Raw genomic sequence first — 19,350 nt, 5'->3', positions numbered from 1 at the left:
ATACAGCAGGAAATAATTTTAGGAGCTGGGATTTTAATAGGGAGTGGTGATTAAAATGTAATAATGAAAAATTTGAGTAATAGGAAATAATTTTAAATAATTTTACAAGTAGGCAGAAAAAGTTGGAGATAGTAATTGGAATATAATAATAAATAACTTTATCGAAAGAAAATTATTTAATGAGATCTTTCCGTTTGCCATATACACGGTGGTTGGTAACTGGCGGTACAAGCGGAAAGGGGCAGTGATTCTACGCGAAAAAAGAAGTCGAAAATATAGAATAAAAATTTTTCGTTCGAGGCCTTGTTTTCGAGAAAATCGACTTTGAATTTTCGCTCGGTACGCGTGCGGTACGTTATAACGGATCTCACTGTAGATCGTTGTCTCGATGGAAAAATTAAAAAAAAAAATTTTTATTCTATACTTTCGACTTCTTTTTTCGCGTAGAATCACCCCCCTTTCCGCTTGTACCACCAGTTACCAACCACCCTGTATATTATATAAGAAACTTAAGAAAACTTAGATAACGTACGATAAAAAAATTTTCTGTAAATATTGAACAGAAATCAGAGTGGATAGATAACAAGATACATTAGCAGAAAACAAACAATTTTCTTTAAAAGCTATTTATCGAATAGTTTTAATGTACATTTTATGTATTAACTTAAATCTGTGAACGTGGTTGTATCGAGCTGCACGTGTGCATGTACAAAATTAAAACCCACTGGTGGTCGAGGCGCAGGGTAAACGAGATAACCGTGGGTGGAGACTAGGGAAAGAAGACGATGAATGATGCTCGATCAGATAACCAGAGTTGCATAAGGGACGCGCGAGGGGATTCTCAGCTTCCGGTTTCGACGTTGTCGTCCGGACTAGGGTTAATCCGATATCACGAAAGAGAAACTAGCCTGTGGAAAAGGAGCGTTGGGTAGCTCGTATGAGAGGTAGGTAGATAATGGGTGCCGATGAAATGTAGTCAGTGAAGGGACCAAAAGAGTTGCTCGCTCTTAACTCGTGTTTTTTCCCCACGTGTGAACGAATCGAGCTTTCATCCAAATATTATCGACGCTTACATGACGTCACACAAATCATATTTCTCGATATCTTTCTTTGCTGGTATTTGAAGAAAAGTTTCACTGTGTGACATATACCGGAAGTTTACGATAAAGATTGAACGAATGGACTAGAAAGGAATGTAATCATAAACGAGATTAGGTTTTTCTTTTTTTACGTAACATTTAGGGCTTTTATCTCTTCTGATCAAATTTCTTGTAAAAATTAATACAAAAATTGTTTGCGATGTAGATAAGAAGGAAAATTTGGATCTTTATTATTTGTATTGCTTGTTGATATATTCATTTCATTTTTTTTATTAATTAATATAGTTTCATTGGGAGAATCTTATAGTTTGTAATTTCTATAACACAGTTGTTATTCGTATTTACCAATATCAGTGTTGTTAATTGAAACGAAGATTATGTTCAAATATAACTAGTTATTGGTGTATTAGTATAATTAGTAATTTCATATTGCTATAGAAATATTTCTTCGGATTATATATTTATCCGGATGCGTCTTTAACCAGTTAATTGAGTTCGACGTGTATAAACGTGAATCCAAAACTGTATTTCTGTGCGATTGACGTGTATACTCGTCGTGTGAAATAAAAAATTACCATTTAAATGGCATTTAGTAGTATGTTTCCTTTATACTCCCAATAAACCTATTATGTATTTTACAAGAAAAAGTTTGATTATTTGATTATTCTCTTTAGTATACCGGTTATACGTACAATGTATTGTTTTTTATAAATTGAGTTGATTATTTTCCCCAATGCATCCCTATTTGTGTACTTTACTGCGTATATCGGTTATTGCCCAAATTGTTTTGTGTAATTTACTTTATTATTTTTTTGGCAATCTTTAAGTTTCTAATAACAACAATACATACCTTTCATAACAATAAATTATTAATTTTTTATCCAATTAAAATGTAATCCTTCCTCGTTTTGCTTTCTTCGAAAAATTTATAATACCAGCATTTGCCCTGCGTTCGACGTATATACTCGTCATTGCTTGATTTTAACTACGCGACTCGTAACGGATTTTTGAAACGAAACTCCGCGGTTAGCAGGTTAAATACCTAAAAAAACACGTATACTTGAAACATATACGCCTCGATACCGATTGCACGATCTCTCTACGCTTCTTCCTCCGACTATACACGTGTACACGAGGCGAATAGGTTTGCGAGGCGGAGGGTGGTTCGCTCTCATTAACCTCTCGCTGGCGAAGCGCTCTTAGCCGGCTGCATCAATTGCTTTCGTCGAGGACGAAGCTCGGCCACCTTTTAGTGGCGCGTTTCGAAACCCTCGACGAAGCCATGGAACGAAACAGAGATGGAATACACAAGACCGGATATGCGGCAGTCTCTCGAGAAAACCCTGTGTCCCGTGTTTGCTGAAACTGTCGATGCGAAACCGAACTGGGCCACGAAAAGAAACCAAGCAACCAAGTCTATCAGAACGCGTAGAAGTCTTTATACCGCCCAATTTAACTCGGTTGATGATAGTTTAATATGAAAAGATATAGAAGCTTGTGAATCTTACGTTTATCAAAAATTAGCATTAAATTATAATAGTGAAATTGAACAAAAACCTTTCTATTTTATGAAATTAACAGAATTATAGATTTACAATGGTACATTTTTTTGGAAGTTTGATTTTAAAAACTTTTGCAGAATTTAGGAGATTTTTGCATTCTATAAAGTTTGATATACCTTTGGGGATTGTAATTTTGCCAAGTGTATGAATGAAAGTTTGTTTCTTCTTTTATATTATATATACATATTTTCATCTTTCGTTTTAATTTCCTTGTGAAAAGAAATTCGTTTTTAGTATTCGATATAATAAGAAATAACAGAAACACATTTTTCCTTATGATTTTGTACACAGAATATGATACTCTAAATTCATGACCCGTTTGATTCAAAGTAAATTCACATATAGTTTAATCAATTAACAACTTATCGAGTATAGTATCGGAAAGGTTAATGAAATTTCTTATATCAACGATGCATTGAAACGAAATGCTCTTGGTTATCGTTTATATCGATCGAAGATCTCACGCTCGTTTATATCAAGATTTCTGCAGCTAGAAAAAGGGATGGAGATTGATCCTTTTCCGGACCAGCCTCCTTTCAGGTCACCCGGTTCGCCGGTGTGTATGGGGGTTGCGTTTTATTGAAAATTTCATGCTCTTCTTGTCCGGTGCGCGCGCGCAAAATTGTCCTTCCCGGGTTTCTGGGTCAGCCATCCTGTTTGCAACGTTTGTCTGTTGACCCTCGAACCGGATACTGACCGTCATTAGGTGGTGCAGTGGAAATGCGGGAAATGTCGAGAAGCGAGGTCGAGTGGTGACGATGTCCGAAACGGAAATGCTGTACTTTGTGATTAGAGTTACTGCAGGCGGCTGCTTCTTCTAGATTATCTTATTTCTTGGAAATTTGTCATTTTAATGCTAGTTTCTCAGATTTGTATTCGTATCTTTTTTGTTGTAGATTTTTGTTGTTTCTTTTTATTTTTAACTTTATAGTCTTTCCTTTCGTGCTTTTTTAAAGGGTTATTGCTGGAGATATTTATTTACATTTCCTGGTATATTTTCCGAGATTATCGTTACGGTGTCCTTTTGGATTACTATTTGTATACTTTCTTAAATGTTTTTCATTCGATAAGACTCTTTTTATGCCCATCTTTGAATATCCTTTACATTATTCATTTTCATGACTTATTCTGAAATCATTTTCTTTATATCTTGTCTGGGTAATATCATTGCAGAATGATTCGTTCATTTTTGGTCTACGAAATATTCTGTTATTCTCTCTAAGAATATGCAACACTATCAATTCATTTCACGTGTGATTAGCGTGAAATTCGAGCAGCAATGATTATTCCAATTAGGAAAACACGTTTCAGAGGTTCGTTGCTCTATCCACAAAAGCCTCGAACATCTGAAAGAATTCGCCCGCCTCCAGACAAAGAAGAAGATATAGAAAAAAAGTGAACGGATGATTACATTCCCATCTTTAGAAGCTACAGCGCTGGCTGCTTTTAGTACTTTTCTCACAGGCTACAGCCAAAGACAAATAAGCTGGTTTGACTGTAGAAACGCTCGCCAAAGGCTTCGATATAACGATTTCCTTATATTTTCTTGCGTCGCTGCATATCGAGCTTACTCTGTGACAATTTTAGCGTTAGATTTTGTCGAAACCGTTTTTCCAACGATGCACTGATCGGTTCCAATTCAATGCGAGAGAATTCTTCTGCTACTTCGTCGACATAACGTTGCGTTTCAACCGATCTCTCGAACGTGAAACGTCTTTGAAATTGTACAATAAAAATCTCTCTGTGCACGTTAAATACGAAGTATTTTTCAGTGGAATTTCACGAATTCCTCTTTCGGAACGCTTTTCTGTACGACGAAAGATTAATATCGTCAACGACAATGGAAGGAAATGCGACTGCCCATAAGGAGTTTCCTGCGGATTACAAACAGAACCGTGTTTCCTGCTTCTCCAATGGGAGATTCTGATCCTGATACGTGGATTGTTTAATTTCTTTTTAATTATTTTAATCCATTCGTGGTTACGATCTTATTGTGATACGTTGCTTAAACTAATTAGCTTGTCTTCTGTTATAATTTGATTTTTACACTTACTTCTTGTGTCTATTTTTTTTTCTAATGAACAGCCCTCTCGGGTTAGAATAATCTGGAATATATTGAAAGAAAGTACTATGTATATAATTGTTTGTCTAACACATGTCTTCAACCAATACACTACACGATAGGATTATGAGGAATCATGTTGGAATTAATATGAAAGTAGCGAAAGAAGATGAATGAAAATTGATGGAGATGCTTTCATAATGGGTAAAGTAGAATCTTATGAAATTTATAAAGATATAAACAGATCTTACAAACTTTATAAAGTATTATAATAAATGAGGAATGATTTGTGGCCAATGCAATAGCTTAGAATGTAATAAACGTAAAAAGTTTACATGTGTCAGAATTGAGCCAACTTGTATACTACTGTCTGAGAGTTAATATACGGTAGTTTTCGAAGAATTTTGTAACTTCCTCAGAGATACAATAATCTAGTAAAAGAATGGAATAATAAATCCATGGATATCTGTGGTATAAGCCAGCAAGCGAACGACTCGCATTTCTCTTCCTTTACGTTGGCCAAAAAGTAGAGGGTTGATGACGCCTTCTCCAGCAACCTCCTCCATATCAGGCGACATTACGTCTATTTTAGTCGACGACCTTTCCGTCCGCTGGCAAATATTTCTTTCTTTACTGCGACGTAAAGGTAACCTTCTACCTGTCGTTTACACAGGACTCAAGTTAGCCTGACGAAAGGCAGCTTCATCGATCGAGTAGGAAAAATGAAAAGTGACGGGACAAAGACCATCCCCGTTTACTATTCCTTCAGTAACCTTCTTCGACATATCAAGCTCAAGGCAGCCGTAAAAAGCCAGTCCATTAAGCACGTAAAAGCTTCTCTTGAAATCAAAATGAGCGTCTACCCGAAATAGAATATACTGTTCGCAGAATGATGTTGTGGTAGTCCATCTTAAACCGACAACTTTGAACCACACAGAAGCTAAATTGACCAAACCTATGATATATAGCTAATGATACATAATATCGTGTCAACTATCGATACACTATATTGTGTCAACTATACATAAAGTTTATAAGGCATCTTACACTTTGCCCATCCGATCGATTCAGACCATCCCTATAGATTCTTATTCTTCACCATTAACTCCAATAACTCGCAATTTTCTCAATCCGATACACAGGAACTACAGAAAGTTCAGCCATCGATACACGAAGTTTAAGAAGTACCTTATATCTCTCCTTTCGTTTTAAATCATCCCCTAAATTTTATTTTTTTACCGTGTCCGTTGCTTCTAACAACGTTCGATCTCTTCACGCTGCGATAGGATTCAATTATTTCCAATCTTTTCGTATAAAATAGAGAAGCTAAAGGAAGCTCAGCCGTCTCACGCTTCATCACTCTTTCATCTCAAATCATCCTCAGGTTTTTATTTTTCACCACGCCCCCATTGTTTCCGATAGACCTTGATCCTTGCAAACACCAACGAGTTCCAAGTTTTCTATACAAAGCAGGGAAATTGCAGAAAACCACGGATACACACAGTTTAGAAAATACCTTACGCTTCTCCTCTGTTTCGTCTCAAACTTTAATTTCAAAACATGCCCATACTTTAATTTTTCACCGTCTTCGTTGCCTCTAATAATTCTCAACGTGTTTTCAAACTTTCCGCACAAAACGCAGAAACTACAGAGGCTTGCACATTTAGATGGTTGCAAAGTGCAACCCAGCTTCACCACTAGTCCCAAAAACCAGTCGATGGGGGGTCAGCCTGCTGTTTCAAATGTTACAGAAGGGTATACGGTTATAGTACTTATATTATCCCCTTTCTCGCTGCTGGCATTCATCCGTGAGTCATCGGTTCGTACTCAACCCCCGGGTGTGACGTCATTTCGACGTCCTCCACCCCATCTAGATCTACCGCCGGAAGCGTGTCATCGTTCGGTTATTATGCAAGGGAGGCCGAAAATCGCCAACCATTCTCTCGAGGATTCTTCCTCGATGGAACCACCGCTCTCGATAATCTTCTTCTCTATCAAATACGGATTGGTTTCAAGCAATAGAAACGAGGATTGAAGTGAGAGGGGATGAATCGGGCGGATAACGAATAGCTAGGCAGAAAGAAGAAGGAAAATGGGAGATTATAATTGTTGTATCCTAAATTAAAGGAAAAATTGTAGCGCAAGGGTTGATGTCTTTATGACAATTTTATTTGAATTTGTTAATACGTATACGTTTATTTTAATTTTTGGCACTGGTGGTAAGATAGGTTTCGTTTAACTGATTTTAGTTAGAAGATCGATTAATTAAAATTTTAATTAAGTTTAAATAACCATTATCAGTTAGTTTTTGCTTTCTCGGATAACCATTATCAACGGTTAAAATTTAAAAAATAGAAAATTTTCTTTGGTTACTTTCGACCTTGATTTTTATAACGTTGTTTTCTTCTCTATCGAATACGCACGAATTTCAACGGATAGAGACGAGGGTTAAAATAAAGGAGAATGGATCGAGTACTTCGATAACAGTTAGCCAGACAGAAGGAAGGAAGACAGATAAGTCTGTAGATGAACTACATAACAAGGAGACTCGTTCGGTAATTCGAGACATCGTTAAAATCTCTCTCTCTCTCTCTCTCTCTAACAATCGGTGAATGTACCATTTAGTTATCGTCAGGCCCTGCTTTTCTTTTGTCTTACGCTTTCGCTCTATCGTCGATCGAATCAGAGAGACGGAATGAATTACGTCCAGGAGGGTAGGAGTTCGGATCACGAGGAGGAACAACGTCTGGCTGATTGCAGGGGCGGAGATCGCAGTTTCCATTGAATCCGACTCTTCGGTTTTGATTTTTTCATTTGAATCGAATTAATTTCCTTTGCTTTCGGATTTTTGTTTTCGAGGTGACGTTCCTTGCAGGCATATTATTGCAATGTGATATATTTCGATCTCTGTGTAGTTACAAATATTATAATAAGAATTTTCAAAGGTTTCTGAACGTAAGAATTAGGAATTATTACACCTTACAAATTTCCCTACAGCTCTTGTTATTAAAAGATTCTTTTTCAGCAATCACTCTTAAGCTCTTACGATAATCCTAAACTAAGACAATGAAACGTTAGGAAATTCCCTCTTCATCTGAAACAGGCATACACTTCGTAAAACGGTTTAATATAATAAGAAAAAGAGAAATAGCGACACGCATTTACGTGGTTGCGCGTGACGTCACGTGCACAGAGTGTAGGTCTCCATTCAAAATGCGTCTCGCATTATCATTCAAGGCGGTTCACGAGGTTGGGGAATGAGAAATAATGCCGTCGACACGGTTCCTTTCAGCTATGGGTAAACACACCTTCCATCCCCCACCACCCCTTTTTTTCCTTTCCTTTCCTTTTCCTTTCCCCTCCTCCATTCATTTGCATCTCTTGGTCGCACGGTGAGATTAATAGACGAACGACTTGCTTGAATGCATCAGCGATTTAACGAGTCGCTGCTTCGATAATTTTCCTTGACTTTAGCATATTACGATTCGACGACCAGACGTACACGGGATCCATACTGGTGGCTGTGAATCCGTACAAAGAGGTGGACTTCTACACGAACGTGAGTAAATTAGAACCGTTTCGCGTGATTATCTTTTAATGCACACTGCTTAAGACGAATACTAGATTCCTCTGACCTTTTTTCTTTTTTTTCTTTATTTGAATCGAGGCAATCGTTCGATTGGGAATCGTAGGGGTTATGAGTTGAAATTTTACTCATTGTAATGGATTGGTAATGAATGGAGGTAATTAGCGTTATCGAGAACGTGAATCATAATACGGATATTAGTGTAGAGTGAGTCTTTCATCGTAATATATTTCTAGAGCGAGTAATGTAATATAGAAGAGATTTCTTTATACGGTGAAATTTTTCGACTAGCCAGGAATACCAAAATAATATTACAAGAAATTTTTATTTATATATTTTTGAAAGTTTATATCATTGGACCCAAGAACTTGTCTTTTCCTTATCAGCTACGTTACATTAACTTCTCCAGTGCGTACTAAATTGTAGGAAAATTTGTAAAGAGGAAGCACCTCCTTTTCATATAAATATTTATAAAATTACATAAAGAACTATTCTTCGAAGAAACGTTCTAGTTTCTTATAATTATCTTTCTTAGAGAAAGTAATAGTTTTGGTATGCCGATGTATTTTATAGAATATTAACTTCCTCTGCAGATTCTACTATGTAGAGAAGAACTTTTGTAAGAATACGTGCTTTAAATATATCTCACGATGAAATTGCTACATACCCGAGGATTGCAGCTGAATTAAAACAACAAAGAGTGTGCCGCGGTTGCTGAAATGCGCAATTACTTACGCACTTCCGGCGTCAAATGTATGCAGGAAGTGCTGTCGAAGAATAGCAAATATTAAACACGGCGTCTGCCTCGAAGAACGGAGCAGACTGCACGTGCCTATCCCCTCTCCTTTGCAAGCAATAATTGGTTTCTCCTATCGTATACAATTAAGAATTTGGTCACGTGTATAATGAAAGATTCATTATTAAATTACTCCTGTGGAAGAACCGTTTAGAACGTTCAAAAATTATCAGAGTTATTAATGATGGAGAGTTTCTTCTCTTTTTTTTTTTTTTAATTATGAAATAATTCCAAAACTATTTTGAATAATTGCATAATAATGTTCAAGTAATTTGCCAGAAATATTACGAATGTTTCATTATTAAATTATTGCTGCGAAGAAGTTTTCGGAAGCTTGAAAAATTCTCGAAATTATTAACGATAGAATTTTTACCTCCTTATTATTAAATCGCGTAATAATATCGCAAACAGTACAATATAATTTTTATGCTAATGGTTCATTTCGAAGTTACAGTATTACTTCCATTATGAGGATGAAACATGCTTGTTACGTTAAATAAGAACACAGGGGGAACTTGGTAATTTACAGTGAATTATATTTTAAAGTAACGCGATGTACGTTTTTAAGTGGTTTATTTCATCAACGCGGAACAGAATGCCTTTAAGTAAATTCATATTTTAAAAATAGCGTTATATCATTTCGAACAATCTTTTTTGTTTCATTAACAATTTATTTATAAAGATTGCGTTTGTTAATTGCAATATAAAACCGAAATATATTTATTGCGATAATTAGGGATACATATTATGGAAGAGAGAATGGTAATTTATTGTGAAAGACGTGTTATAATAACGCGACGTACATTTTTATCAAATATATTTCGTCGGCACAAGAGAATGCCGACGACAGGACGCCTTTATCGTATTGGAATTGCTAGGCCTCGGTTTGAAAACAGGAAACGGAAGCCACGACGTGCTTTCGTGGAGATATCGCGAGACGACCGATCAACTCTTGAAGGGTTTTGTAGGTCACGATACACTCCGTTGCCGACGAATCGATGAGTAATCCATTTATTTTTACAACTGCGAAAACACCAAACTGCCCTCATTTTTTATATTATATATTTCTGTAAACTGTAAATATCGCTAAAAACTATTACATTCCTACTTCTCCTTTCATTTCAACGTATGAATTATTCAAAGATATTAATTCGCGTGAAACTTAATTGGACGATATATCTTTATCTTCCTATTCTTTCCTTCTTGATTATCGACGTTCAGCTTGCAGATATAAATATAGATACAAAGTTTGTTTAATTGTAATTAAAGCATATTTTTATTATGTATGAACACTGCAGATCCTATTTACGACGAGATCCATCGACGGTGGAAGTTTCAAACCATTTTCCATTTTCATGCTGCAAAAATATTCTTCGGGCTCCCAATAAGATAAGATTACCCATATCGTCTCGCGTCATCTCCGAAAACACCTTCGAAAATACTTTTAGAGGCCATTTAAAAAGCATTTTCGCAAGCACAACGGCAAATTGTTTCCTATCTGTTCCAAGAGGCTGAGAGACACGGTCCCTAGTGTCCTGGCGTGTTCTCGATAATCGTCTGGCGTTGCACTTTTCTCTTTTTTCCCCTATGGTGCGCGTAGCTTTAATCTCTATTTCGAGGCGTGCAAGCATCGAGCTTAAAACCATCGGCGGCGTTAACGCGCGTATCAGCCTGGTCGAATTAGGGTGCAGGCTGCGCGCGAGGACTTATTTCGGGATCGAGTGGCAGCCACTTCGTACGTAAATACGGGTCGCCGACAGTGAAACAGTCCTCGAACGGCATTCGACCCTTCGACTGACGTGTGGCTTCGTCAAGGAAAAAAAGTAAAAAATATGAAAGGGCTGGGCGATTAAATGGAATTAAAGCAATAAAGAAAAAGCCACGGCACAATAGAATTTGCTCCGAGCCAGCGGTTTAAACCTTTCCACCTGGTCAAGCTCGAACGACTTTTTTAATCTTATTTTTATCGCCGAATATAGAATTTCTCTTTTTCTCATTTTTCTATCTTTTATTCGTTTTATATGCTCGTATATTTTTGTAAGTTTTAATCTGTTCGCGTTGTGTAACTTTTCTAGATTATTATTATCATTTCTTTAAAATATTTGACAAGTAGTTCGCTAAATAGATTCTTTTGGTTGTTATCTTTTCCTGTGCTAAAGAATAGGCAAGATTTTTTGCTTGTTTAATATCTTTTAACTTACTAGCTAATTTCCTTTGTTTGGTTGAAATAATTTCCTAGAGAGATTTAAAACAGTGTCTTTCTGTGCGCTTCAAGTTCGGCTGGTTTTTACAGACTGGCTGTGCATGTAGGTAATAAGTTCGCGGGAAAAACCGCTTTGATGCTGTAACCCGTGTCTCTACTTCGATCGCGTTCCTTTGACTTTATGAACTCGCGCTGCACATACCAAGCGAGTACCGCGTTTTAAAAAGGTCTTGAAAAATGACTTCTCTCGGTAGTACTCTCGGTAATGCGTAATAAAATCAAATATTTTGCCCATTAGCCGTCACGGCAATTTATGAAATGAAATATAAATTAGAAACTAAACAATTTTATTTGTTTTATCATCGAATCTGTTTTTCCTACAATATAAGAGAGTCTATTAATATATCAATAAGTTGTGGCTCGTAATGTTTCGCTGAAAGTAACAGTTCAATCGTATAAAAAGGTTCGTATGTCCTAATATCTATAGCGTTTCTAGAACCTAACAGGGCGTTGGCATCACTTATGAGGGAAATTTCAAGTCACATATTGTTCAGAATATTCAATCGTTAAAGGCTATCGTGGCTGAAAGTTCACGCTCATATGTATCTCATTTTAACATTATCACTCGATAATGATAGCATCGTTATTCTATTATGATCATGTTATGCAAATAATAATGTTTTCATTTTCCATGTAACATCGAACACAATGCTAATGAGGACTGTTTTATCTCCTATTTATCTCTAAAATAAGCCATATATATCGTACATTTGTACGAAACTTTCATTACGATAGAGTTATCGACAGCTGATCTCTTTTGACGAAGTAAACTTCGTTACATTAGCACTAATAGAGTACAGTTCAATCAAGTAGGTCTCCTTACAAATGAGCAGATAGGCTAATCGTAGGTCTAATCGTAGGAGATTTGATGAATTATCTGTGAAATAAGAAACAGACATATTTAAGTAAAATTTCGCTCATAATAGAATTAACGAGAGCTGATTTCTTTTAACGACAGCTTCTGAACGTTAAACAATTTTTAATGAGAAATCGATAAGAAAAAAAGGTAATTAAAAGAGAAAATACAAAGGATCGTGAAAATAGATCGGTAATTTCGAAGGTCAGTCGGGGTACCAAAGGACCCCTGGCTGGCAAGAAGGAAAAGGGTGGCTCGCTGTGGTGCACGCCCCGTGTTATTGATCGGGCTGGAGCGCACATCGGATTCGGAGACTCGTCGTGGTTACCCTGGAGCCTTTGGAGCCACGTCCTTTCCTCTCGTCGGCGACAATGCCCGGGTACACGTGTCGATCCTCATGAATCTATTACCGATTTCTGCTTGAAATTGAATGTGTGCATTGAAAATCGAACACCAATGTCATGCATCTAGAATAATCGTTCACTCATGAAAGATATGGGGAAAAAATGGGCAACGTCCATTCCATCGATTTTTATGGTGTATAGGGAATTTTTTCGGCAAGAATTGCGACTATAGCATTATTTACCTTTCTTATGATTAGTTAGAGTGGTGATTTCTCGTTACAATCCAATTCGTTGAACCTTGCTCCTGCAAATATTGATTTAGTCTGTTGCTTTATTAATTGACCACGGCTATGCCCCACCGCTCTTAAAAGTTAAGCCTTGTTTTGGAAATTGACCACAGGCTTGAATCTTATCCTCACGAAAAAATAATTTACAAACTCGTAATATTTTCTTACTTTACTTTCTTTCTATTCTTCCTTTCCATAAAATATAAATTATAGTAATTGAAATTGAAAAGGAAGATCTTCCCTGGTAGGAAAGTTTTACATGCTTAATAATTTATAATTTCCACAGTGTCCACAATTTGCAAAACGTGCAGCTCATTGTTTTCCAATCGACGGGAATTATACCTATTAATCCACTTGTCATAATCGTTAACCTAACTCGTAATAGGAACTTGGAAACACAGTTAGCAAGTCTCAACGGTCTCAGCATGTAAGGATAATTTTGTGGTAATCGAATATCAGTTCTGCTCGTGAAACGGTGTCGTGCTCTGATTAATCGTCGACCATCGCGATAGATCCGCTGTGGCTCTTGGACCAGCGTAATTTCCGCTGTCACTTACAAATCATAGCAAAACTTGCATCATACTCGATTATGAAATAATAAAATTATTATATTATTTATCATTTTATTCTTCGCGAATATCGTACTCCTATCCTGAAAAAAATCTTTTAAGGAACGATGGAACAATTTGGTTACAGCGATTCGTTCATAAAATAATGAAACGCGTGTTGTTCATTGCAGCTAGGATGAAAATTCGAAATACAAAAATCAATTTACATAATTGTAAAATTGCAAGCAGGAAACATAAATTAAGATCTCAACGTGTGGTCAGTTAGTGAAACAGACTTAAAGGTCAGACAAATTTGAGATATGACGGTCAGTTAATAAAGCAATAGATTGAGATTGGCCAGTACCGTACGTGCATAATAAGTGCACATATATTGCCAGTATACGTCATGTAGATAATTCCATTATTTTATTCGCACTGTGTTGGATCTGTACATAATCATATGTATTGTAAGAGTCTTAAACGAGTCTGAAATACCATAATCCTGTTCTCATCGGGCCTACATAGTCTAGAAATAAATGTTATATTTCAACGATTATTAATATGTATAATTTTCAAATATTTGGTCTTTTTAACTGCTCCTACTTAATTTTATTACCTTTCGCATATTCAACGCTTATAAAGTATTTCAAATAAACGAAGAAATGCAGTTCGCGAGAAGGACAAACAATACAATTTTCGAAAGATTGCAGAAAATAAGATTTAAAATGCCATTATTCAAGAACAAACACGACAAATTATAAGCAAATCGAAGGAAGAACGGTATTAACGGTATTTAGCATCACGTAATACCAGATTTCTCGGGTCAAAGAACGCTCTTTATCAGCCGCGTCTCTCCAGAAACAAAAGGAACTGGAGCATCTCGATATTCCCTCGTTTGCAGTATATGGCATGCCAGAGAGATGAAACATTTTTATCTCGTCGTTGCACATTCCGCATCACCCATAGCTTCTATATACATGCATATATATCTTCCTCTGTTTCTCCTATAGTATTGCACGGACGATCGATCCGTGTATTTCGAAGTAATCAACCGTACTGGTTCACGTCAAAGACAATCATTCAGGTAACTGGACCGCCAGTGTGTCGTCATTAACGATCAGCCAAGGCTGACCTGCTGCAGGTTGTTAGATCGCTCCATTTTCCTCTAGGGCTCTCTATTTTACGCCGTTTTACCGGCTGTGGTTTTGTTCGTTGGAAAAAACGAAGCGTCCCCCATTTCTCTGGAACCGTCTCATTCTTTCTTCCGAAGAATGGGCTCAGCTCACGTGACCGATGACTCGTTAGGTTTCGTTTGGTTCCCATGCAAATAAGAAAGCGATGTATCGTCTGCTGTTGTCTTCCATCCCTAAAACACCAATGTCACGTTGTTTTAAAATTTTTACATTTGGCTATGATTCTAGTACCTGTAACTTGTGGTTGCATTTATCCATAATTTCAGTGCCTATAACCCATTTACGTTTAAATACAGTTCTGATACTCGTAACTTTCATGCATCCAATTGTAGTTGCAGAGCCTATACAAGTAACATTCTAATGTCACAAAAGTAAACTCAATTCCTCTGTTATGCTTCAGTTGTTAGTACCTATAACATTTCTACGTTTAACTAGAATTCTAGTATCTGTAATTCTTCAAATCGTATAAATAAAATTCTAATCATCCAGAGATGAACTCACCTCCTGTGTTACATTTTCATTCCATCGACGATATAGGTCCATACAAACTCCTCGTATAACCTCTTCACGAGTTATTTATGACGTTATCAATGGACCAATCAGCGTGCGTCAACAAACTTAGGGAAAATCCCTAGACTTTGCCCGTGTTATTCTCATCATCGATACAAGAGCAGCATCGAACACCTTTAATTGATCCTGTTGGACTTCGTGTGTATTATAACCTTAATTAACGACCCAGTAAAGGAACGAGCCATGGAAAACAGTCCCGTTTTTACCCTAGGTTCGACGTAACCTCGTTTTGCCATTCGTCTTTGCGCGCACGGTCGGACAACGACACCGACGAAGAAGAGGGGTCGTAAGTACGATCCCCGGTGCCGATGTCCTGACACGAGCCACAGCCTCTAGTCGGCGAACCGTGCGCTGATTTTGCAGTCGCAGCTGCAGGAATAAACGGGGACACGAGCTCTTCGCTCCCCTGTTACACTCTTGGAGTCAAAACATTCGCGATGCGCATAGCTGCTTCGCTTTCTGCGCCTTTCTTTCCTTCTTTCTTTTCTCGTTATTATGTACAGGCGTGGAACAGTCGTTTTCTTTCACTCTAACTACAAAGAGGAGAACTTTTTTGAGAAGTTGCAGAGAGTGATTTTTAATGACGTAGAAAGAATGTCTAATGAGTGATTGCGTATCGTTTTGAAACTCCCTGTACGCGAGTATGAGCTACGTTATATGTTTGGTGAAATATTACGCAGATTGGGAAAACTGATGGATGGCAATCGTATTTCAAAAAATTTCATTTTCGGCGGCAGGTGTGCCGATTCCAACCAGCCAATATCGCAATAAAAGTTAGATAGTCCGGTAAGAGCTATCCAAACATCGTTTTAATAACAGCAGCATGCTGAAAATTGAAGCTCCCAAAATACAAAACAATCACCGATAAGGAAATATGTAGGAGAGCTCAACAGTTCGTATGTCCACGCATGCCAGATGTATTCCTTGAAAGGAGGAGATAAGATACGTCTATGCATCTTCCGTATGACAGCCACCTGGAATTCGTTGCACTGCGCTATTTTTACCGGAGGCCATTTATTTTCTCAAGAACTTAGGGCCCACGGCGTAAGTTTATCTACTGTGTAAACGCGGCCAAAGATAATTCCTTTTCGAATATAGCCAATAACGATGTTCCTAGAATAATTTCTGTCGTCTAGGAAAGCATTCTGTGGAATATGTACAAGAAAGAGAAAAAGAAGTTGAAAAAGAAATTTTGAGAAAGCAAAAATTTTTAACGATTCTGACAGTAAAAGATGTATACAAAAGATTACATAAATTGGAATTAAAATATTGTAATAAACACTATTGCCTTATTGATAGAGCTTTCAAACTGATTTTCATGATATATAGTATAATCTTCACTTTTACAATTTAAATATTTATTATAATCTAAATATCGAATGCAAAGAACTCAATGATACGCGTATATAGATTTTTGTGACTGACTGTATATATCCTCTATTTACGGAGGAACTACATGTAACTATATGTAACTACATGTAAAGAGCCAATAAACATGGCATAACAACAAGCATGGCATCAGCCTCTTAATTAGATGTCTTCCAATATAATTCATACATCCTATCATAAAACTACAGTACCTAAAAAAAGGAAGAAAGGGAAGTAGCATAATTCAAGTAATAAAGGAGAAGAAACTTATTTCTTCGTTCTGATGCGTCACAGAACGACGTGACTTTTATCTTAGCTAATTTTCGCAAAGATCAACATTTACGGAGCAATCCAATTACGTAAATTTCCCGGTGCATACAGTGGTGCTCGCACAATAATCTTTTCCCCTCTTTATGTTCATTCCCTGAAGTGGCGCATGCATCTTTGAAACGCTCGGTAACACTGCAACCGAAATCTCGACGCGTCTTCCCTCTCCTGGCAGAAAGATAAAGTAAATTGCAAGGATCCGACGCGACACTCCAATTTAGATGGAATTCTCGAAACGTTGTAAACTCGGCCCTTTCGTTAAGGTGCATATACCAGGTACACGTGTGTACATATGCAGCGGGGGCCATACGACCCAAGTGTTCTCGTCGGCGGTTTCATGGAAATGGATCAAGCGTTTCGATGAATTTTCACGAGCCGCCAAGGGTTAGTGGATTAACGCTCTCCCTGCGTTCGCAGTTGCGCAGAGGACGTGTCTGACACGAAACTGGGTTGCACTACTTCGTTCGGGACTGGCTGCAACCGCACGACCAGCTAAGGTGCTGTGTGCATAATGCATCGGTGCACAGGTCGAATCGAAACCCGTCTAACGAGCAAAGTTTCCCTTGTTAAAAAATTATAAAACACTTCCGGTCTTTTGTATAATGAATACATTACTTTTTTCTTTTGTTAAGTGAGGTTTCACGAAGCTGGCATTAATGTCGACGTCGGTAGAATATAGTTAACGTGAACGGTAATCTGGCCCTTTTTAGATTTTTCGATTATAGACTAATATTAACTTAGAACGCAATTTCATTTTATAACGAAGATAAATATTAATAAACCACAGGAAGTAAATTTAATATAAACTTGTATGTTAATGTAGAATTTTACTACCTTTTTGGTTTAGTAGTTAGTTTTTTACCTTCTTGTTTGGTAATTAGATTTTTTAATCTTTATTTAAAAAAAACAGTATCGTATATTAAATTTATAAATTGCATTTAAGAAAAAATTGTATTATAGTGGAAAACAGGATTCTGTTTGAAAAAATAACGAATGTAGGCAGAAATCAAATACTGGAAGCGTCAAATAAAGTAGGATTTCACGAGCACAGTAGGGAACATTTTACGAGCCACGTAAAGGCGAAGCGTTAATCTGTGATCCGTTTGAAATCGAACTATTGATGTACATACCTTTTAGAACCGTGATATGGTCTCCCAAGGGAACCAGCAAATGAAAGGGGCCGAATGGAACTCGGTCGTGGAATGTCCTATCAAATGACGTTTGTAATTAATCGGGTTACCAGGGTTGTCCAGAGCCCAGCTATCGCTCTTAATTCAAACCTTCTATTGGATCATCGGAATCTGTTTGTCGTGTCCGATGCGTTCCAAACGGTAATTAAGGCTAATGAACTATATCGCAGATTTTTTGCTATGAAGAAAGGACATTTATAATTAAAGTAATTGGAATTCAAGAAATTTCTGTACTGAGATTTTTTGTACGTCAAAGCTAGATAAAATAATGGCGACCGAGTTACAGATTTTTATGTAAATTTATATTTCTATAAGCAGAATTAATGAAATATAAAAATATTGTAATTTGGATGTTGCGTATACTTTTGCAAACTAATTTTTGCCATAAATGTCTGACGAATGTAGAAGTATAAAATATTTGTTAAATGTAGCAAATTGTATTTTTCAAAATTGCACTGTTTGATTTTTATCCGCTGTATCTTAACTAAAACTATGACCGCAGTATTGATCTTTAAATAACCTTGCAACGTTAAAATTTACATCTTTTCGCCATTGTGACAAGTTCTTGTTTGTACATCGACTGTTACATACAGTACGTATGCATCCTTCGTGGATATGACATGTACATTTTAAGCTCAGATAGATAGTCTTATTGACAAGTCGACCAAAGTTCTTCCACACCGGAAATAGAGTTGTCTACGTACGTCTTCCTTCCCCTACCTCATCACGCACCACCCCAAACTATTCCAACTGTCGTAATAACATTGTAAAACTAAAGATAGCATTGCTGTTTCTCCCAGACTCTGTAAAAATCCAACCAATTTTACACTGTTTTATACAAATAACATGTTGAAAATGACAACGTGAGTTCGCGCTCGCCATCCATATGCAGACGCGCTAGTTACAATAAATAGTAACTAGAAGATAGTTCTAGATATAATCGATAGGTTTAAGATGTTCTTTTGTTTTTATCCCTAGACCATGTAAGAAAGTGCAATAAAGGTTTTTCAGCTCAGAACGGTGTGATAGATTTATTCAAAGAATCCTATCTCTAATATAACAGGTACAAAGTTAAAGTAATCCTTTCAAAAAAATAATTATTTAATAAAAACTTATTTAATAAAAACTAATTTAAAATGCAAATAAATTTATAAAATTTTGCTGTTTGTAAAAATACAGGGTAGTCTATTCTCAGCATCTTTTTTTTTTTTACGAATAACACAGTTGATTCTGTTTTATTGAAAACGATAAAATTTTTATTGGAAAAGGAAAGTTTAGTCTTCGTTAAATCATATTGA

At 36.7% G+C, this 19,350-nt stretch overlaps 1 protein-coding gene and 1 long non-coding RNA gene across 3 annotated transcripts in view; both read left to right on the top strand.

Annotated features, from left to right (window-relative positions):
• LOC126872125 (myosin-I heavy chain) overlaps positions 1-19,350 on the top strand; it is a 48,357-nt gene that overhangs the window by 15,608 nt on the left and 13,399 nt on the right. For both annotated transcript variants that reach the window (XM_050631707.1, XM_050631706.1), the window contains exon 3: positions 8,221-8,283. In XM_050631707.1, coding sequence (XP_050487664.1) covers positions 8,221-8,283 — 63 coding nt within the window. The remainder of the gene's footprint in view (positions 1-8,220; positions 8,284-19,350) is intronic.
• On the top strand, positions 8,293-19,070 carry LOC126872180 (uncharacterized). The gene is made up of 2 exons (XR_007691900.1): positions 8,293-15,305; positions 15,379-19,070. It is a non-coding gene; the product is annotated as an uncharacterized LOC126872180 (long non-coding RNA).

This window comes from Bombus huntii, chromosome 12, assembly GCF_024542735.1.
Source record: "Bombus huntii isolate Logan2020A chromosome 12, iyBomHunt1.1, whole genome shotgun sequence".
Taxonomy (NCBI): Eukaryota; Metazoa; Arthropoda; class Insecta; order Hymenoptera; family Apidae; genus Bombus; species Bombus huntii.
The sequence above is the reverse complement of the archived record's forward strand: the minus strand, read 5'-3'. Positions and strand labels throughout refer to the sequence as shown.